The sequence below is a fragment of the Rhinatrema bivittatum genome, chromosome 2 (assembly GCF_901001135.1).
Source record: "Rhinatrema bivittatum chromosome 2, aRhiBiv1.1, whole genome shotgun sequence".
NCBI classification, from domain to species: domain Eukaryota; kingdom Metazoa; phylum Chordata; class Amphibia; order Gymnophiona; family Rhinatrematidae; genus Rhinatrema; species Rhinatrema bivittatum.
Genome location: NC_042616.1, coordinates 7,668,343 through 7,691,257, shown reverse-complemented (window position 1 = coordinate 7,691,257; position 22,915 = coordinate 7,668,343). Strand labels below are relative to the sequence as shown.

Below are 22,915 nucleotides of genomic sequence, written 5' to 3'. Positions count from 1 at the left end.
TCGCGCTTACTGGGCGGCGAGTACTAAATCTGCCCGATATACTGGAGTGGGTATACTTATCTCTAATACCTTTATTTGTGATCTTCTTTATAGTAAATGTGACCCATCTGGTAGATATGTCCTTCTCAAGATAAGGGTCGGCAATCGTACTTTCACTCTTCTGAATGTTTATTTTCCCAATACTAACCAAACCCATTTTTAGAAGATATTGATGGGCTGCTATCTACTCATGGGGAGGGTGAACTTGTTGTGGGCGGGGACTTTAACGCCACAATAGATCCCAAAATGGACAGCTCTTCGCAAATTAACACTGCCCAAGGGATGCGTCAGGCGTGGCTCCAGTTTCTGGATAAGTGGTGCTTGGTGGACGTCTGGAGACAGAGATTTCCGCACTCTCGTTCCTATACTTTCTATTCAGCTCCTCACAGCTCCTATTCCCGCATAGACTATTTGTTTGTAACCTCCCAATTTCAAAATGCTGTCGTGAAGACTGACATAGAACCCCTAACATGGTCTGACCATGCCCCAATCTGGATAGAAGCCCGATTTGGTGATCTGGATAAGGGTTTTCGTTCCTGGAGGCTTAATGACAGCCTATTGAAAGATAAAGACTTTAAAAGTCACATTTCCTCGCAACTTCAGGAACATTTCTTACATAATCAAGGTGCTGGGGATTCCCCCTCCACGGTGTGGGAATCCTCCAAAGCGTTTATTAGAGGCATGTTTATAGCCAGGTCGGCTTTTTGCAATAAGCAGCGGGAGCAGGAGCGTGTGTCTCTATTGTCTACTATAGCCAGATTAACCAAACAACATATGCACACTGGCTCTACTCATGTTTATCAGAAACTCCTCATGGCAAAAGCTCGCCTCCGCTCATTAGATGATGCGGCAATCAGTCACAACCTGACGCTGTTAAAGCAACAGTTTTTTGAGGGCGGTAATAAGGCAGGGAGATATCTTGCACATAAACTTAAAGCGGCTCGATCCCGAACACTGATCGCTAAGGTCCATAAATCCAGTGGATCTCTGGTGACAGCCTCGGAGGATATCTGCCAGGCATTCACGGACTTTTATGCCCAACTGTATACGGGAGATACTCATATACAGGACAATGACATACAGACATACTTAGATTTGATCTCCTTACCCACACTGACTAGGGATCAACAGACGTTTTTGGATAGGCCCATTGCGCCTGTAGAGGTTATGGCGGCGATCAAAGCACTCAAACCTGGTAAGGCGCCGATTCTCGATGGTTTTACAGGTTTTTATTATCGTAGTTTTGCCTCTCAGATTGTGGGACCCCTTACTGATTTTCTTAATTCACTACGGGAGGATGGTCAGATTGACTTACACGTCAATATAGCGGGGATATCGGTTATTGCCAAGCCTGGAAGGGACCCCACCAGCTGTGGGTCCTACAGACCTATATCACTTATAAATATTGATTTAAAGATTTTTGCCCGTGTACTAGCTGCCCGCCTTAATGGTGTCTTGCCCTCTTTGGTTCATTCTGACCAGGTGGGATTCGTGCTGGGGAGATTGGCGGCTGACAATGTCCGGCGTATAGTGGACATTGTTGATTTTGCACAGCATAACCATATTCCGTCTGTGCTTTTATCGCTCGACGCTGAAAAAGTGTTCGATCTTGTCCACTGGCCCTTCCTCTTTAAGACGTTAACTCATATGTCCTTTGGTCCTTATTTTATTAATTGGATTATGAAACTATACCATCAACCACAGGCACGAGTGAAAGCAAATGGGAGTTATGGGGTGCCCTTTGCAATTGGTAGAGGAACGAGGCAAGGGTGTCCGCTGTCCCCATTGTTATTCGCACTGTTTTTAGAACCCTTTGCCATGCGAGTACGAGGGGCAAAGGAGATTTTGGGCATACGAAACGGTGATCATCATTTTAAAATTTCCCTCTTTGCTGACGACGTTATGCTTACCCTGACAGACCCCTTTTCCTCTTTGATGGGGACCATGCGAGAGTTACAAGCCTTTATGGCTGTATTGGGTCTTAAGGTTAACTATGAGAAATCCAAACTCCTCAATCTTAACTTCCCGCCTGATACTGTACAGACTCTGCAGTCTCTTTATCCTTTTAAGTGGGCGACTAATGCTGTAAAATACCTGGGAGTACGTATTGGAGTCCACTCTAAACAATTATTTCATTTAAATTATGTGCCCCTTTTGCAATCCATCAAAAGTAATTTAAATACCTGGTCCCGAGACACCCATTCTTGGCTGGGGCATATAACCATAATCAAAATGAACGTTTTGCCCTGTCTGTTATATTTTTTCACCACTATCCCCATATACGTTTCCAATGCCCTTCTAGTTTCCTGGCAACAACTGATTTTTGGCTTCATCTGGCGAAAGAGACCGCCGCGTGTGGCCAGAAATACTCTCTATATCCCTATAAATAGGGGAGGCCTTGGCGTTCCCAACCTGACTTGGTATTTTTGTGTGGCACAGCTTCGGGCCTTGGTAGTATTACATAGGGACCATGCATTGCCACAATGGGTTGTGCTGGAGCAAGCCATGATTGGATCGTTACCAATCTCAGCTTTGCCATGGCAGCCTCGCTCCACGTGGGGGCCTCTCTCCTACATACCCATGGCCCTACACACCAGTATGAGGGTCTGGTCCCAATGGAAAGGCTGCTTAGTCGGCAAGGGGCATTTCACTTTGCTGACTCATTTATTTAGGGATTCTGTCTTCCCCATTGCATCTCTTACTGCGGCCTCCCGGGGGCGGTTTTTGGCTGGTATATTTCGCTTAGAGCATGTTATATCCCAGGGAACCCTACTGTCTGCGGAAGAACTGGGTACTCGTTATCATCTACCCGTAGTGGATTTTTTACTTTATGCCAAGCTTTCTTATTTCCTGAAACGGGCACAAAGAGCTGGCACCGCCCGTCTCACCAGTTCCCTATTTGAATCCTATTGCATGCACTCTTCCTCTGTGAGAGGGGTTATTTCCAAGATTTATACACTTTTGAATAGTAAGCAGCGAGGCCCCTTTAAACAGCAGGCAGACTGGTCGGTTGACTTTGGCCGTGAACTGCCGGCTGAGGATTGGGACTCTATCTTCTCCCATGCTTACAAATGCTCTATTTCTACGTGGCTACAGGAAAATTGCCACAAAATGATATATCGCTGGCATTACCCCCCTGTTAGGTTGCATCAATTTGCCCCCTCTATTTCTGATTTGTGTTGGAGAGGTTGTGGAATGCAGGGCACCTACTTTCATGTTTGGTGGCAATGTCCCCAGATAACCAAATTTTGGTCTTCCCTGGTCACATGGATGAAAGATGCACTCCAGATTAACACGCAATTAGAGCCTTGGCATGCTTTATTAACTTTACCTGTTGTTGATCTGGATAAGGCACAGAGTCGACTAGTCCAGCAGGTCTGTATTGCAGCGCGCTCTGAGATTGCTAGGCTTTGGAATCAGCAGAGTCCCCCTAGTTTGGCCCAAGTGCAAACGCGGCTATACACTTACTATCAGATAGGCCGTCTCACAGCAGTGCATCAGGACCGGCTGGGAGCCTTTCAAAAAGGGTGGGCACCTTATATTAACTGGTTGGGGGCACTTGGACCTCCCTGTCCCAGTTTGTAGCTTTTCTATACCTCTCCGGGATGGGATCTAGGTGCAGTCATTCTCGCATTGACCCATTAGTCCATACTTATGCAATTCCCTATTACACCCTTAGTACATATTGCCTTGAATGACTCGGCACTCATGAACCACTGTCCCCAGATTGGTGCAATTATTGGATTTGATGACTCATTGTACTATCCTCATCTCTGCAATCTCGTTGCTGAGGGGGGTGTTGGGGGACTACTTTTTGTATTTTGTAATGTACATTATGCAATCAGTTAAATGTGTTATTTGTGGAAAAATGGACCAGACGGTTTATGTATACATGCTCTCTCTATTTTTTCCTGTTAATTGTTGTATTCACTAACTGTCTGTACCAATAAAAATCTTTAAACACAAAAAAAAAAAGAAATGCAACATGATTAAGAGCAAATTATACCTGTAGAAATCTTGAAAAATGCATTAACCTAACCTCATAACTCAATGTTTGCATCGCCCTATTGTGCTTTTTAAATAAACAAAATAGCAGCATGACAGTTACCTGCCCCTTCCCCTGCAGTGACGATTTACTCTTTATTCCTGCAAAAAAAACCCACCCCCCACTCCCTCTGACTGCTCCCTCTCTCATTCCTCCACTTCCCAAGGTTAGAGCTGCCAAGGAGAGCAATTTTACAGGGGAGATTTTCAGGGCTGGTGGACGCACTAGATCATTCGTGAGCAAACTTAAGGCCTCCCCCCCCCCCCAATCCAGCCTATCAAGACCTTTCCTCTGGCCCACCTATCCTTTGCAAACGCAGCAGGGAGATCAAACTATCAGTGCAACGTGAGGTAATGTGTCCTCACCCCCCCCCCCCCACCAGCAAGGCAAAACCCTGTATAACACTATGCTCACAGGGTTCCCTCCCCGCACCAGTGAGAAGCCCTGTATGATTGCACGCTGGCAGAGTTCTCATCTCTCACCAGTGGGGTGAGGCCTCATATGACTGCATGCTGGCAGGGTTACCACCCCACACCAGTGAGGAGACTCAATGTTACGGCATGCTGGTGGGGGGTTTCCATTCCTATCAGTGAAGAGAGGCCACGTGTGACAGCACGCTGGAAAGATTCCTATCCCCTGCCAGGAAGGGGAGACCCCGCTTACTGTGGGTCTGATAGTAACCTGCTCACAGGCTGAGAATGACATCCTGGGGAGGAGGGATGAGTAATGTGGGTTCTAACTAAAAGGGAAGGGGTATGAGTAAGGGAATGAAAGAGGGAGGGGGGGGGGGAGTGAGGCTTGGGAAGGGACAGAGAGGGAAGGAAGGGACATGAATCAGTGAGTGACTGAAAGGGAAGGGAGATGATAAGTGACAGAGGGAAGTGAATGAGTGGGAGGGAGGGGGGAAGGTGAGTGATGGTGGAGACAGAAGGGAGTAAATGGGACTGAGAGAATGAGCAGCCTTAGCCTCTTCAGCCTTTCCCCATAGGGAAGCTGTTCCATCCTACAGACCCATTTGAAATCTTGAAGAGGGGATTGTTCCCGAGATTGAAGAGGAGGATGAGGGGTGTACCTTTTCTAGTTCTGCAGTATCTTTCTTTTTAAACATTTATAGCCCACTAGATCCAAAGTCCTCTGTGGCTTAGAGAGAAACATCCATAATAAAGCTTTTGAGATGCAGGGACCAGAATTGCACGCAGGACTCAGGGTGCAGATGCACCATGGAGGGATACAGAGGTATTATATGACTTTCTACATTTTATTCTCCATTCCTTTCCTCATAATTCCTAACATCGTTTGCTTTTTTTTTTTTTTTAATGTATATTTTATTGAAGTTTAACATTTATATTTTAGTAAAATCCAAGAAAACATATTGGGATGAAGAAATTAAGTTATAGTCATATTACCCTATTACATCATCACTCATACCATTCCAATAGACAACTCCCCATCCTGGGAGACCATACAAATAGAAAACACAAAGGAAAGAAAAAACTGCAAATAAATTATAGTATTTAGAGAAACTTCTTTTTTTTTTTTTTTTTTTTTTTATTACCAAAACAATCCTCACTTTTCCAATTTATCTAAAATGCCTACAATAACAGTTTACAGTAAAAAGAATGAGAATCGGACAATCAGAGAAGCCCTTTATTAAAAATGCCCGACTCTGGCCGAGTTTCGCTCTTTACATAGAGCTGCCTCAGGGGCAATTAAATTAGCAGGACTAGGAACGTGCCTGCAGGGCTGATATCACAGTGTCATGCACTGACATGTACAAATATGAATATATTCTGTTCCGTCAGCAGACTTTGATCTGATCGCGTTGCTAATTACAGTAGCAAACACAGTGAAGAGAATTCCATTGAGTTTATATTGCTGCAGAATGTATCGATGATAATTCAGCTGCTGTGTTTGCTACTGTAATTAGCAATGCGATCAGATCAAAGTCTGCTGACAGAACAGAATATATTCATATTTGTACATGTCAGTGCATGACACTGTGATATCAGCCCTGCAGGCACGTTCCTAGTCCTGCTAATTTAATTGCCCCTGAGGCAGCTCTATGTAAAGAGCGAAACTCGGCCAGAGTCGGGCATTTCTAATGGCTTCTTTGATCGTCCGATTCTCATTCTTTTTACTGTAACACAGCCAACTGGATCAGCTTCCGCTTTGTTTTTTGGGTACAATAACCGTTTATCCACAAGAAATGTCTCCAAATGACTTAGAGGTTACGTGAAGCAAAGGGAGAAATTCAGCCCATTCTACAATTCCAAAACTATAGGAGAGTGTGTGGGTATTTCATGTGACTCCTATGTGGTAACTTTGGAGGCTTGAAAGTTCATTTGTTCTGAAGCTTTTACCACACAAAGTACAAGCACTTGGTTTCACTCCAGTGTAAATTAACTGATGCCATGTGAAATATATTTTCTGACTTAGATTTTTACCACTCTCATTATATGTAAATGGTTTCTCTGGTGGAATTTGAAGCTTCCTTTATGACTGAAACTTCTACCACACTCACTACACATAAATGGCTTCTCTCCAGTGTGGATTCTCTGGTGGGATTTGAAGTTTCCTTTCTGACTGAAACTTTTACCACACTCACTACACATAAATGGCTTCTCTCCAGTGTGAATTCTCTGGTGGGATTTGAGATATCCTTTCCGACTGAAACTTCTACCACACTCACTACACATAAACGGATTCTCTCCAGTATGGAGTCTTTGATGATATTTTAAGCTTCCTTTCTGACTGAAACTTTTACCACACTCATTACATATAAATAGATCCTCTCCTGTGTGGATTTTCTGGTGGCGTTCTAAGCTTCCTTTCTGACTGAAACTCTTATCACACTCACTACATGTAAACAGCTTCTCTCCAGTGTGGATTCTCTGGTGCGATTTGAGATATTCTTTCCGACTGAAACTTTTACCACACTCATTACATATAAATAGATCCTCTCCTGTGTGGATTTTCTGGTGGCGTTCGAAACTTCCTTTCTGGCTGAAACTCTTACCACACTCACTACATGTAAATGGTTTCTCTCCTGTGTGGATTCTCTGATGGATTTTCAGTACTCCCTTTGTCTTAAAGCTGTTACCACAAACACTACAGGTAAATGGTTTCTCTCCTGTGTGGATTCTCTGGTGGGATTTGAGAGCTTCTTTTTGATTGAAACTTTTACCACATTCACTACATATAAAAGGCTTTTCTCCCGTGTGGATTCTCTGGTGCATGATGAGGTTGTACTTTTGCCTGCAACTTTTACCACACTCACTACATATAAAAGGCTTTTCTCCCGTATGGATTCTCTGGTGCATGATGAGGTTGTACTTTTGCCTGCAGCTTTTACCACACTCACTACATATAAATTGTCTTTGTACTTTGGGGATTTTCTTCTCTTGTGGGACTTCTGCTTTCACACTGAACCTTTTTTCAGACTGAATACAAGACAACGGTCTCTCACCAGTAAGTTTTTGTATGTCTCCAGAAAAGACTTTCTCCTCACATAAGCTTTCATTGCATTCATTACTTGAAATTGCTCTCTCTCCTGGTTGGAACTTTAGTTGTTCTGTGACGTTTTCTTTCTGATTGAAGTTTCTGTCGCCACCAGTACACATGAATAAGTTTTCTTCTCTCTGTGGGTTTGGGTTTGCTTCTAGGTCTTGCTTGTGAATTATATTTTCTCCACTTTCAGAACATGAAAATGTTCGCTCTTCTGTCTCCATTTTCTGGTGAGTTAATAAAGAGAACTCAGAGCTGTAAGATTCCCCATCTTGAGGGCAATGAGAGAGTCTCTGTCCTGTATGTGTTCTTTGGTGTATTACTAAGGATTCCCTCCTAGAAAAGCTTTTCTTACATTCAATACAAGTGAAAATGCTCCCTTGAGTGTGGATTCTCTGGTGTAATTTCAGGGTTAAATGATGTTTGAAACATTTTCCACACTGAGAGCATGGAAAAGGTCTCGCTCCTGTGTGGGTTTTCTGGTGCAATACAAGATGACATTTTCTGCTAAAGCTTTTCCCACAAGTCTCACAGTAAAAGGATCTCTTCCCTTTCTCCTCTATTTGATGGAGGTCAGAAGTCAATTGATCACTGTTAGTACTTTGAAAGGATCTCTCTGCTCTCAGGTGTGTCTGGTGCTCAGGGAATCCTCCCAGTGCGTTTCCTGCAGGGTCTTGCTGCTTCTTTTCCAATTCCTGCTGACTTTGGCAAGTGTCTCCACCCTCAGCCCTCTGGGAAAGATTCTCACAGACATTTCCTGACTGTCTTTGTGTAAGTGCCAGTACTGTAGGGTGCTCTTCTTGATTCTCCTCCCTCTTCTCTTCCTGTATGACCCCATTGTCTGCTGGATATAAAAAGAAGGAATTAATCAGGTATCAGGAGAAATGGTGGAAAGCTATCGATGACCTGGGATCAGAAAAAAAAATCAACAAATAAATAAATAAATCATGGAATGGCTGCATGGGATCTCTGATATTAGAGAATTCTGTGATGCAGCAGAAACTTTAAGAGATACCTGTGAAAACTCCTGTGTGATTTCTTAAGAGAGCTCATGTGGTTTATTTTATTTATTCATATATGTATAAAACTTATATCCCGCCTCCTCCAATGAAATTGTTCAGGGTGGATTACACAGATACCTGCACATTCAGTTACAAACAAAACAACATCACATAAAATGGATAAATTAGAAACATCTTTAAGACAATAAAGTATTCAAACACTCTTAAATCACCCTCCATCCTGAATTCAGCTGGAAGAGCAGGAGGAATTAAAGGCTCTCTTACATGTTAGTAGCAATCAGTACTCACGAGTAGAGGGAACAGAAGCATCCCTTGCCTTTCAGCCCTCAATGATATCAGTGGCTCATAAAGTCCTAATTTAGAAGACATCAAACTCTTTATTTCTGAATATCACCATCAGTTTCAACTAAGAGCGACTCTGTACAGGGAGCCAGTGAAGATCTTTTAATTCAGGAGTTGTGATCTACCTTCCCCTGCCACTAATGATGTGACATTTTTATCTGAGCAGCAATAACCCTGCTGTAATGCAGGAACGCTGGAGATCACACAGGTCCCTCCCTTTAGGATTCCTGTGGGTCTGGCTCCTCTGGGCTTATCCACTATTTAATTTTTTAAAAAACATTAGATATTAATCTTAGATGAGGGCGAGGGAGAGGGGTAAGATGGGGGGGGGGGGGCAATAATAAAACAATGTTTGACACTTATAGAAGTTAAGAGAAAGTTTGTTTCTTGCTTATTGAAAATGTTGCTAGTTTGTTTCCTTCTAAGACACTTTACATAATTTGTATACTTTATGATTTTTGTCAAATAAACATCAAATTATAAAAAAAAATGTATTATCCGCTTATAGTGGACCTGTGATACTAAGTGGATTACAATAATAAATTAAAACAATAATAAACCACATTTAATGTACATACAATAGCACATCTATATCTAAAGCACAGATCACTTAAAAATCTCTCATATCCCTAACATTTCCATCTTCTCTATTACATTATATAAATAAAATTGTTTTCCAACCTTACGTGCGTCTGTATAAATTTATTTTCTTTTTATTGAGGGAAAGCCATCTCAAGTATCAGCAGAGAGAGAAACTCTCAGGGATGGGCGAGAAAGAGGATGAGAGGACCAGGCAGAGGGCGAGGAGAGGGACTGAAGACCAGGCACAGGGTGAGGAGAGGGACTGAGGACAAGGCACAGGGCGAGGAGAGGGACTGAGGACCAGAAAAAGAGTGAGGAGAGGTACTGAGGACAGGCCTCGTGTACCTATTGATAAATCCAGGCCTGCTTGCACATCTCTGGTGTGGAGTTGACCCAGGAAAAAATTACTTTTAGTAAAACATCCTGTATTTAATAAAAACAGAGATAATGCAATCCTTACCTACAGAGCTCAGGATATCATAATTCTCCTTCACATCGCTGTAGAGCTCCTTCTGTCCTTCATCTAAACAACCCCCTTCCTCCTGGGAGAAAGAGACAGCGAGGTCCTCAAACATCACCGGCACCTGAAACACAAACCAGAAACGCTCAGGGACACATGGAGGGGCTCAGCTGGCTTTAATCTCTTAACATTTTATCATGGAAGAGGGGACACCAGGACCTCTCATCCCCAGGAACTACCAGACTTGTTTCCCTGGAGTCTGATTCCTCTCTGGACCTCGGGGTTTGCAAGTCTAACTATGAAAAGATTCTCTGATCCCAGAGACACAGAATATCAAATGCCTCTGCCTGGATAAATCAGTGAATAATAAAACCCAAGATCTGACAGAGCATTACCCAGAACCTCAGGAACATCTGATTCTGTCACATCAGGAGAAGTCACTGTGCTCTCATCCTCCTGACTGCGCAGCCCCTAACCTTGGGTCATCTTTGATGCCGTTCCCTCCTTCTGTACATCCAAAACCCTGCTAAAGTGCATCATTTCTTCCTCTGTAACACTGCCAAAATTTATCCCTTCCTCTCTGAGCCTGATACCAAAACCCTCATCCCCTCTCTTATCACCTCCTGCTTAGTCTTTTTTCAATTCAGGAGACTAATGAAATGCAATCAAACAATTAACAGGGCAGGAAGAGTTTGGTATCCTGGGCAGAAACACGGCTCCCATTTCCATTTATTTCCATGGCTCACATGCCGGGCCATTAAGTGATGTAATACATTTAAATGTAAAAGGAGAAATTACTTACCTGATAATTTCATTTTCCTTAGTGTAGACAGATGGCCTCAGGACCAATGGGTATAGTGTACTCCAGATAGCAGTTGGAAATGGATCAGATTTCAATCTGACGTCACCACCAGTACATATACAAGGAATCTACCCAGACGACCTTAAAATGGCTTCCATCAAACCGCTCCTGAAAAAACCAAATTTAGATCCAGATGACCCCACCAACTTTCGCCCAATCTCCAACCTCCCTTTCATTGCCAAGGTCATGGAAAAACTAGTTAACACTCAATTATCAGACTACCTTGAGGATCACAAAATTCTCTTCCCCTCACAATATGGCTTCAGGAAATCATTAAGCACCGAATCACTTCTTATTTCCTTGACAGATTACCTCATCTTGGGCCTTGACAAAGGCCAGGCCTATCTATTGATCCTCTTGGACCTCTCGGCCGCCTTTGATGCTGTTAACCATACTATGCTCCTGAACCAACTACTGAACATCGGCATAACAGGCACCGCACTGGCCTGGTTCAACACATTCTTGAAAAACAGAGGCTTCAAGGTCAAAATACACAACAAAGAATCTAAACGCTACCCTTCATCTCTAGGAGTCCCTCAAGGCTCATCCCTCTCTCCTACTCTCTTTAACATCTACCTCCTCCTTCTCTGCCAGTTATTAACCAACTTGAACCTAAAATACTATCTGTACGCCGACGATGTCCAGATTGTGATACCCATCAAAGAATCCATCAAAAAAAAACCCTAGATCTATGGGAATCATGCCTTCAAGAAATCAACTCCCTCCTCTCCAGTCTGAATTTAATCCTAAACTCCTCAAAAACAGAACTCCTCATATCTACTGAGAACAGCTACACCCCCACAAATCCTTCAGCAAACTTACAAACAGCCCAAGTGAGAGATCTAGGAGCGATCATCGACAATCGGCTAAACCTAAAAGCTTTTATAAACCAAACCACCAAGGACTGCTTTCATAAACTGCATGTCCTAAAAAGAATAAAATCACTGTTCCACAACCATGACTACAGGACAATCTTACAAGCAATAATCTTCTCCAAGTTAGACTATTGCAACTCATTATTAGGTATCCCATCATCACATACTAAACCTCTTCAGATGGTTCAAAATACGGCAGCCAGAATTCTGACAAATTCACGGAGAAGAGATCACATCTCCCCAATTTATTTATTTATTTTATTTATTTATTTTTAATTTTTATATACCGGAATTCCTGTATGCAATATAAATCAATCCGGTTTACAAGTAACGAAAAGGTAGCCCTGGTCTGGGAGGTTAGACCGGGGTTTTTTTTTTTACATAGAACATTGAACAATAACAATCAACCATTGAACATTATTACAAGGAACATTGAAAGTAACAATAATATTTAACCAAATAACAAATAACCTTTGTTATTTGTTATTAACAAAATCCTCAAAGACTTACACTGGCTGCTGATTCATTATAGAATACTATATAAGTCCATCACCACAATATACAAAGCTATCCAACAAATCGATCCGCTCAACCTACAAATCCCTTTCAAAAAACATACATCCTCTAGACCCATAAGAGAGCACTATAAAGATTCTCTTCAGGTACCTCATTCCAAAACCTCCCTTCACATAACTCTCAGAGACAGGGCATTCTCCACAGCAGGACCTCCTCTTTGGAACTCCATTCCAACGGAGCTAAGGCAGGAACCTTGCCTCCCAACATTCAGGAAAAGACTCAAAACGAGGCTATTCAAAAGCACCTTCCCAGACTCGGATTAAACTCGGATTAAACTCATTACTCACCTCACCTACAACCAACTTCCAAGCACTACCAGTATGCAGAAAACCTTTACTTCTGATCACTACCCTTATGTAAAAAACTGCAATTATTTCAAATAAACAAGTCATTGTAAATCACATAATTCTTTGTAATGTACCCCGTCATACCTCGGTTAATATACTATGTTAAAGTTCCTATCATTTTTCCTCTTGCTCCCAGTTGTACTCCTCCCTGTTTTATTGTAACTGTAACTATTTTATGTTTAGCACCTATTATTTATTTCGTTCACTATTCTTTTTATCACTCCACTGTTTATTGTAAACTGGCATGATGTGATACTCTCACGAATGCCGGTATAGAAAAAACTAAAATAAATAAATAAATATACCCCTGCAGGAAGTGCAGCTCTTCAGTATTCTCTTCGAAAAGCAATTGTGAATATATGTGTGTCTGGATAATTTGATTAACTTGGTTAACTTTGATTAACTTGAATAACTTGATTAACGTGATTAACTTGAACTGGTTGACATGGACTAGAGCTGAAGACCGCCAGTGCCCTCAACCGAGAAACCCCGACACCCGGTAACTATGGGTGTACTAGCTGAAGGGAATCGTGGCTTACCCGTGCTTGTCTTGCTCTCGGGGACTGTCACCCGAGGTTCCGTGTTTGGTGGCAGCCGTGGGCGGGATACTGAGTCCATCTATCTACACTAAGGAAAACGAAATTATCAGGTAAGTAATTTCTCCATTTCCTAGCGTGTAGCAGATGGACTCAGGACCAATGGGATGTACAAAAGCTACTCCAGAACTGGGTGGGAGGCTGCCCGTGGCCAACTTAGTACTGCCCTTGCGAATGCTGTGTCCTCCTGAACCTGGACATCCAGGCAGTAGAATCTGGAGAAGGTGTGAATGGAGGACCATGTCGCCGCCAGACAGATCTCGGCGGGTGACATCATCCTGGTTTCCACCCAGGACACTGCCTAGGCTCTAGTGGAATGGGCCTTGACTTGTAGAGGCAGAGGCTTGCCTGCCGCTACATAGGCTGCCTTGATTACGTCTTTGATGCAGCGGGCTATGGTTGCCTGCAAGGCCGTTTCCCCTTGTTTCTTCCCACTGTGAAGGACGAATAGGTGGTCCATCTTTCGTATGGATTCCGACCTTTCTAGGTATCGGACTAGGAGTCTGACGACGTTAAGATGGCGAAAAAGCGAGATTCTTTCGAGTCCTTATGCTCGTCTGGAGATGGCAGCGAGATGGTTTGGATTAGATGGAAGTGAGAAACCACTTTTGGGAGGAAGGAGGGGACTATACGTAGGTGTATGGATCCCGGTGTGAACTTGAGGAACGGTTCTCGGCAGGATAGTGTTTGAAGTTTGGAGATGTGACGGGCCGAACATATTGCCACTAGGAATGCAGTCTTCAAGGTTAGGAGTCGTAGGGACAGACCTCAGATAGGTCTGAAGGAGGCTCCTCCTAGGAAGTCTAGTACTAGATTGAGGTTCCATAGATGTACCGGCCACTTTATGGGTGGTCGGATCTGCTTGACCCCTCTCGGGAAGCGGGAGATGTCTGGATGAGATGCTAGGCTGGTGCCTTCCACTTTGGCTCCGAAGCAGGCCAACACAGCCACCTGAACCTTGATGGAGTCGAGAGACAACCCCTTTTGTAATCCGTCCTGCAGAAATTCCAGGATCGTGGGAATTTTGACTGTCCGCGGAAGGTTGTCGCGGTCTTCGCACCAAGCTTCTAATATTCTCCATATTCGTACGTAGGTCAGTGATGTGGAGAACTTGCTTGCTCGGAGCAAGGTGTCAATCACCGCCCTCGAGTATCCGCTCTTCTTCAGGCGTGTACTCTCAATGGCCAGACCATAAGAGAGAATCAAGTTGGGTCTTCATGGAGGATCGGGCCTTGCTGGAGCAGATCCCTGTGCGAAGGTAGAGGGCTCCCCATCACGAGTCTTCGCATGTCTGCGTACCATAGCCTTCTTGGCCAGTCCGGGGCCACTAGATGTACTAGCCCCATGTGGTGCTCTGTCTTGCAGATGATCACGCCCAATAGTGCCCGGGGGGGGGGGGGGGGGGGGAAGGCGTATAGCAGGTCTTCCTGTGGCCAGGTCTGGACGAGGGCATCGATCCCTTGGGATTGTGTTTCTCATCTGCGACTGAAGAAGTTGGGAATTTGGGCGTTGGACCGGGTTGCCAGGAGATCCATGGCTGTGGTTCCCCAGCAGTTTACTATCAACTGGAAGGCTGTGGTCGACAGCATGCATTCCCCTGGGTCTAGACTTTCTCTGCTGAGGTAGTCTGCAGTGACGCAGTCCTTTCCCACGATGTGGGCGGCTGAGATCCCTTGTAGGTTTGCTTCTGTCCACGCCATTAGGGGATCTATTTCTAGGGACACTTGGCTTCTGGTTCCTCCCTGACGGTTGATGTAGGCAACTGTCGTGGTGTTGTCTGACATGACTGACAGATTTGCCTTGGAGTCTGTGACTGAACCGTATTCAGGCTAGTCTGACCGCCCAGGCTTCCAGTCGGTTGATGTTCCATCCCAACTCTTCCTTGTCCCATTGCCCCTGGGCCATCAGTTCCTGGCAGTGGGCTCCCCACCCTCGTAGACTCGCGTCCGTGGTGAGTAAGGTTCAGGTCGGTGGGGATAGCCTTACTCCCTTGCTCAGATGGTCTTCTTGTAGCCACCATTGGAGCTGGTTCTGCACCTCCTCTGGGAACTGGAGGCGAACAGAGTAGTCCTGGGACATCGGGTTCCACCGTGACAGTAGCTCGCATGTAGCGGTCGCATGTGAGCTCTTGCCCATGGAACCACTTCCAGGGTTGATGTCATGAGGCCCAGGATTTGGAGGTAGTCCCATACTTTGGGGCGAAGACTTGTTAGCAGGTTTCGCAATTGGCTCGACAGTTTTCTTCTCCTTGTAGGAGGAAGAATGACCTTGTCTTGTCTGGTGTTGAACCAGACTCCAAGGTATTCTAGGGACTGGGAGGGATGTAGACAGCTCTTGTTGTGTTGCCAACCCACCGGATGTTCTCCAGTAGAGCCTTGACTCTGGCGTTCGCCTGATGACTCATCTGGAGATTTTGCCCTGATCAGCCAATCGTCCAGATATGGGTATACAAGGATTCCCTCTTTCCTCAGGAAGCGCTGATACTCGTGATGGACCGGGATGTGCAGGTATGCTTCTGACAGGTCCAGAGATGAAAGAAATTCCCCCGGCTGTATCGCCCTTATGACTGAGCTCAGGGTTTCCATGTGGAAGTGTGGTACCCTCAGGTAGCAGTTGACCAACTTGAGGTCCAGGATGGGGCGGAACAATCCCTCTTTCTTGGGGACGATGAAGTAGCTGGACTGGTGCCCAGTATTTTGTTGTTGCATGGGCACCTGCATTATGGCCTTTAGGGCGAACAATTTGGTCAGTGTGGTTTCCACTGCCGTCCCTCTTGGAGGGTGCGTGGCAAGGAGATTTCATGAACTTGTCCAGAGGGATGCTGTGGAGGTCCAGATAGTATCCCTCTCAAATGATGGTTAGGACACACTTGTCCGCTGTTATCGCGACCCATCTTTGGTAGAATAGGGCAAGCCTGCCCCCTATGGCTTCTTCCTGTGAATGGGTTGGCTGATTCTCATTGTGGGGTGCGGCTGGGACCTGTGCCAGAGCTGGCTCCAGTCTTGTTGTGTTTGTTCCGAAAGGACTGGCCCCTGCCTGTGGAGCGAGGGGTGTGATATGTTCTCTTGTAGAGTCTGAAACGCTGGGATCCTCTGCCCTTAGGTAACTGGGGAGAGGGGCGTTGGCTTCTTTTGATCTTGTCCTCCGGTAGCAGAGGTACTGGGGATTCGCCCCATTTGTCGGTTAACTTCTACAGTTCACTTCCGAACAGGAGGGCTCCTTTAAAGGGCATTCTCGTGAGTTAGTCTTGGTAGTCGCGTCGGCTGACCTACTTCGGAGCCAGAGTTGCCTTCTGGCTGCCATTAAGGATGAGACATCCCTGGCTGAGGTGTGTACTAAGTCAGAGGTTGCATCCGTGAGGAAGGATACTGCTGGTTCTAGTGCTTAGCTAGGAGTGGTGACATTCCTAGTCATGAATAAGCAGGCACGTGTTACCAAGGCACAGCAGGCAGCAATCTGTAGTGACATAGCTGATACATCGAATGATTGTTTAAGGATGGATTCCAGACGTCTGTCCTGGGCATCCATGAGTGCCACTCCTCCCTCAACTGGGATGGTAGTGCGCTTTGTGACCACGCAGACCATGGCGTCCACTTTGGGGAACGCCAGGAGATCCTTGGCTGAGGGCTTCTAGGGCCCGTCCGCCTTTGAAACTGGCCTCCGGAGCATCCCATTCTAGGTAGATCAGCTGTTGTACGGCTTGCAGCAGAGGGAAAAGACGGGAGGCCTGACAGAGTCCCTCTAGGAGAGGGTTCGTCTTTGCATCGCCATCCCTGTGGCAATAGTGCCCGGGATGGCGAGCTCCTTCAAGCTGTGGACCACGAGGTCCGATAGCTCGTCTTTGGAGAAAAAACACCTCATGGTTCGGTAAGGTTCCGTTCCTGGAGGGATTTCCCCTTCCTCTAGGGATTCCTGATCCTCGTCCGAGGTGTCCGTGTCCCCTATGGAGAGGCTTCTGGCTGGTAGAGGCATGACTCGGTTATTTACACTTTCGAATAATAGAAGGACTAGGGGGCATTCCATGAAGTTAGCAAGTAGCACATTTAAGACTAATCGGAGAAAATTCTTTTTCACTCAACGCACAATAAAGCTCTGGAATTTGTTGCCAGAGGATGTGGTTAGTGCAGTTAGTGTAGCTGGGTTCAAAAAAGGTTTGGATAAGTTCTTGGAGGAGAAGTCCATTAACTGCTATTAATCAAGTTTACTTAGGGAATAGCCACTGCTATTAATTGCATCAGTAGCATGGGATCTTCTTGGTGTTTGGGTAATTGCCAGGTTCTTGTGGCCTGGTTTGGCCTCTGTTGGAAACAGGATGCTGGGCTTGATGGACCCTTGGTCTGACCCAGCATGGCAATTTCTTATGTTCTTATATGTCTCTGGGAGGCCTAGAGGGCCCTGGTAGGTTAGGGTCCTCTGGGGGAGGCTGAGGTTGTGTCATCGGTGGCGCCAGTTGCATATGGACTAAGGTGTGAAGACCTTTAAAGAATTCTACCTAGGAAAAGGATCCCCAGGGAGCCTAGTTTGAGGGAGGCTCGCGCTGGGGGTGGCGAGGTCCGGTGTACTGTCAGTGGATCTGGATTCCTGTACTGGCTGGGGGGCACCTTGACCTGGTTCTCCCAGAGCCTCCTCGCACTGTCGGCACAGGACCATGGCCTCTTCGTGCTGCGCAGCTCTTATGTGGTAGGCTGGGCAGAGGGCTTGTGCTTTGACCTTCTTGGCCGGTGGTGCCATGGTTTGTGTGTGTAGGGTAGCAGAAAGCCCTGTATAATGCGCACGCCGGGAGGCTTAATTATGCGCTCTGGGTGCACCGAAGATGTGCGCGTAGGCTGGGGTGCGCACTCACAAGATGCGTGCGCTGCTGTGCGCACGGACTGAACTTATGCGCCCAGCACCGTTGAACGTGTGGCTGTGCTCCCGGCCCCCTTGTGCGCGATACTGTGCACACGGCACTTGTGCGCACAAGTAAGTTGTGCACCCGGCTCGGATATGGGTGTACGAGGATTCCCTCTTTCCTCAGTGTCACTGCTACTATCACCATAATTTTGGTGAACGTCCGAGAGGCTGTGGCGAGCCCGAAGGGTAGCAACCGGAACTGGTAGTGGTCGTCCAGGATCGCGAAGCACAGGAAGCGCTGATACTCGTGATGGACCGGGATTTGCAGATATGCTTCTGACAGGTCCAGAGATGTAAGGAATTCCCCCGGCTGTATCGCCCTTATGACTGAGCTCAGGGTTTCCATGTGGAAGTGTGGTACCCTCAGGTAGCGGTTGACCAACTTGAGGGCCAGGATGGGGCGGAACGATGATCAAGGGGAAATGGCGTCGGCGACAACGCGGACAATATGGCGACCACCTCGGAGGGTCTCCACCTGGGAGGACCCTCGTATTAGATCGAGGTCTAGCCCGGACGGGGCTGATCAACCCAATGGCACAGACGCCGACTGGCGATCTGTGCGGCTTTCCGAGCCTCGGAGACCGGAGACTTTTAGAAAGTTTTCTACTTTACCTGGTCTTGGCGTTTCCCGGTCTCATTCTGGGCGGTCTCTGGCTGTGGGGTGAGAGGGGAGTACCTTCACTGCCGCACTTGGTGTTGCATCTGATGCCTCTCAGCCGCTCCCGTTGCCGGGAGCTAAGACCACGCCGGGAACCGGCTGCAGGACTGAGGCCTACCTCGGAGGGATCTCAGAAGTCACCTCAGGAATTCTTGACTGGGGGAGGGACCCGTAGGTATCACCACAGGAGAGCAGGGCTTGTCGGTAGAGGTAAGATTTCTTCTTGTTTGAAATTTTTTTTGGTTTGAATACTCTAATGCTGTGCAAGCGTGTTAAAGTCCCGAACTGCTGTGGAGACAGAGAAATAGTGAAGATCAGAGCTTCCTACAGGGTATATGTACTGGTGGTAACGTCATATTGAAATGTCACTCCGTCTCCAACTGCTATCAGGAGCACACTATACCCATTGGTTCTGAGTCTATCTGCTACACGCTCGGAAATTTATGATTTTCTGTAGTTTCCACCTCCGTAAGTACCTGCGTAACTTCACAGCCTGCACAAATTTGGTGACATAAGAGAGAGGCACTCTGGGGATGGGTGGGACATTTCGGGAGACGTTCTAAATCTGTGTGGGTGACTTTAAATCTCGAAGTGGGTGAATGTTAGTGGCCCATTTGGAGCTAAAGTTTGCATCTACTAATTATGCACAAGTCTGCTTTTTTTTTTTTTTTTAATTATTTATAGTTTTCAAATCAAATATACATGATATATTCAATACAGAAATATTGGCATATTGAAAAAAAATTATGCAATATTAAAACAAAGAAAGAATATTCAAGTTGCCACCTTAAACCACAATATGATGGGGGGAGGAACCCTGTAGGAAAAAGCCACGGGGAATGGCTTACACACAATATACAATATTCTTTATAAAAGAGGAAGGTGTTGCGCTTGAGGGTGGACCAGTGGAGAACGGCTTCCTGGTAGGGACCAGGAAGCACCTGTCCCCAGGGGGTGGAGCACTGGAAGAGACAGAGGCTAGGATGAGCTTCACCACTGGAAGCCCGCGGTACCCCCTGGGTGGAGCCCGTAGGGACCCGGGCCGCTTGGACTTAGGTGGGCCTCGCAGGGTCTCCTGGAGAGGTGGTAAACAGGCGTGCCCATGGAGAGCAAAGGAGCGCGGTCGGACTGGAGGCTGTAGGTGATAAGGCAAGGAACAGAGCCAGAATCAGAAGATGTGGTCAATCAGGCAGAGGTCAGAATCTGAGGGTCAGTCCAAGGAGTAGTCAGTAAAGCAGAGGTCGGGTTCCGGAGGTCAGACGAGGTCACAAGGCAGGCAGAGTGGTCAAGGAACAGGCCGAGGACAGTATCAGATAGACAGTCCGAGGGTACTACCTGGGGAGACGGACAGACGAACACGGGAACAAAAGGATGCTGGAACAGTAGGATCTTGGAACGAGGCTGGAATGAGACTGGAACAAGGCTTAGCACGCAGTGACAATCTAGAACACAATACAATGCCGACCCGATTGCCAAGGAAAGGAAGTGCAGGCAGGGACTTCCTTAAGTAGTTCCTTCAATCAGGGCGCGCCGCGGAGTTAGGACCTGCCCCGGGCCCTACAAGAGGCCAACGCCACGGAAGATGCCGAACTCCGGTGCGAAGCCTGGTGCGCAGTGGAAGACCCGGTGACCGCAGCCGCGGGACGCTGAGGCCTGGAGGAGCTCACGGCTGCAGCTGGGGTGGCCAACCCAGGACCTGCAGAGGAGCCAGAGAGGTAAGCAGGCCTGTGCATGGGCTGGATGCGGAAGGGACGCACAACAGTAGGTAGCTGCGTAGCAAGAAAATCAACCCATTTACGCATTATCCACTGGTAATGAGTAAGGTCTGAATTCCCCGACGAGCTTCCACAAAAGATTGTAACTGGATAGGAGCAACGAAAACAAAATTTAGCAGACCATAAAGTTATCACTCATTTACAGGGAGAAACCCTTTTCCTCCGTTCTTGCGTTGCCTTGGTTATATCCAGATCTTTTGGCCTCTAAACAAACAATCCTTGTTCCGAAAATATAAGTACAGAATATTATTGCGATCTTGCTTAAAGACAAAATGTCACCAATAATGTAGCTCGATCCAACAGTTTCTTCTCCAGAATTTTCAGGAAAATCAGTCAGGTTAGAGGGAATTTCAACAGCATTATTATCCAATGATCTTCTGTAAATCTTTTCCAAAGGAGGGAGAGCGTTTGCTGTTAGTTTCAAAACTTCTTTTAAATACATTTATTTATTTATTTTTAACTTTTCTATACCGATGCTCCTGTACAGGATACATATCGCACCGGTTTACATGGAACTGAAAACTGTCGCCGGAAGGCGTATACAATGAAACATAGGAACCATAGGAAACATGGAAAAGAGATCAGAAGGTGTAATCAAAGGCATTCGAGAAAAGTTAAGTATCCGCAAATTTGTAGATCTGAGAGAGTTTCAGTATTCTCAATTCTGCGGGAGATAGAAGACAAATCTTTGATAACATTTACTTGTATATTTTGAATTTCCACTATATTAGTTTTCTGTTCCATAGAGACCAGCCGCGTTTCAGAGGATTGACACTTCTTATATAAATCTGTAGTTAGAGAAACCAAGTTAGTAAGAGATTTATTAACTGACATTGGGAACCGGCAAGCTAGCCGCCTTCCCTTATCGTACAGCTCCTTTCCGTTTCCCCATTGAAAAACCACAACGTAGTCCCCGTCCTCCAGAGTCAGGATCAGCCTCATCATCCATACCATCTGGATCCCTGTCGGGAAGACCTGCTGCCAGTCTAGGTGACTCCTGCACTTAAAAGTAGTACCAGGTGAGTGAGAGGTCATCACCTGCGACTCCACCCTGACAGGATTGGACGGGGCTGAGGACTGTGCCTGTTTAGATCTTTAAGTCTCTCCCCATATGCTTTAGAATGAAGACCACTTTAGTAGCCTCCCTCTGGACAGACTCCATCCTGTTTCTATCCTTTTGAGGGTGCGATCTCCAGAATTGTACTCAGTATCCCCAGTGAGGTCTCATCAGGGACCTATACGGGGGCAATATCACCTCCCTTTTTCTGCTGACCAGTCCTCTCCCTATGCAGCCAGGCATCTTTCTGGCTTTTACCATCACCTTATCCACCTGTAGGCCACCTTAAGATCATCAGATACAATCACCCCCAGATCCCGCTCTTCCTCTGTTCTTAGAATTTCACCTCCAATACTGAACCTTTCCATTGGGTTTTTTGCATCCTATATGCATTACGCTGCATTCTGTGGCATTAAATCTTAGCTGCCAGATCCTAGAACATTCCTAGAGCTTTGCTAGATCCTCATGTTTCAGTGTCTTGTCTTCCCTGTTACAGATTGTGGTACCATTTGCAAAAAGACAAACCTTTCCAGACAATCCTTCTGCTACGTCACTAACAAAAAATGTTGGAAAAAAACGGTCCCAGGATTGATCCATGAGGCACCCCACTAGTAACGCCTCCCTCCTCAGAATAAACTCCATCTACCATGACCTTTTGTCACCTTCCACTCAGCCAGTTTCTATCCCTGTCAGTCACTCTAGGTCATATACCAAGTGTGATCAATTTATTTATGAGTTGTCTATGTAGAACCATGTCAAAGGCCTTACTGAAATCTAAGTACACTACGTCTAGTGCTCTCCCTTGATCCAACTCTCTGGTCACCCAATCAAAGAAAGTGATCAGATTCAATGGGTCCAGAAAGAATACATCTGAGGCTACTAAAGGAACTTGGAGACGTCCTGGCAGCTGCACTGGCCGACCTTTTCAATGCTTCTTTAGAAGTGGGAGTATTTGGAGAGGAAGTGACAACACCTCAGGGATGGCAGCCTAAGCGGCAAGCTCCTGCCATGACTCACTAATCCGCCGCCATCCCGACGCAAAACAAGCTTACCCGTAAGCGGAAAACACCCGGAAGACTCCCTCATTGCAAGGTGATGTCGCTGGTAAAAAGAGAGACTGATTTTAAAAAGTTCTCCTTCACAAGCCGGGAAGCTCAGCAGGCCTTGCTTGGCAGCAAGGAGGAAAACATGGCCACCGCAGACTCTGCGACGGAGGAGCCTTGCACAGGTTCGGAGATAGGGGGATCCTTTCACGAGAAGAGTTCAGACGCTGGTTTACCGA

The 22,915-nt window shown here is 46.1% G+C and overlaps 1 protein-coding gene across 4 annotated transcripts in view; it reads right to left on the bottom strand.

Annotated features, from left to right (window-relative positions):
• Positions 1-6,143: 6,143 nt before the first annotated feature.
• LOC115083473 (oocyte zinc finger protein XlCOF6-like) overlaps positions 6,144-22,915 on the bottom strand; it is a 39,934-nt gene continuing 23,162 nt past the window's right edge. For 2 of the 4 annotated variants that reach the window (XM_029587323.1, XM_029587325.1), the window contains exons 3-4: positions 9,995-10,118; positions 6,144-8,432 (exon numbers count right to left, since the gene is read on the bottom strand). In XM_029587323.1, coding sequence (XP_029443183.1) covers positions 6,517-8,432; positions 9,995-10,118 — 2,040 coding nt within the window. In that variant the 3' untranslated portion in view covers positions 6,144-6,516. The remainder of the gene's footprint in view (positions 8,433-9,994; positions 10,119-22,915) is intronic. The other 2 variants (XM_029587326.1, XM_029587322.1) reach the window with 2 other exon arrangements.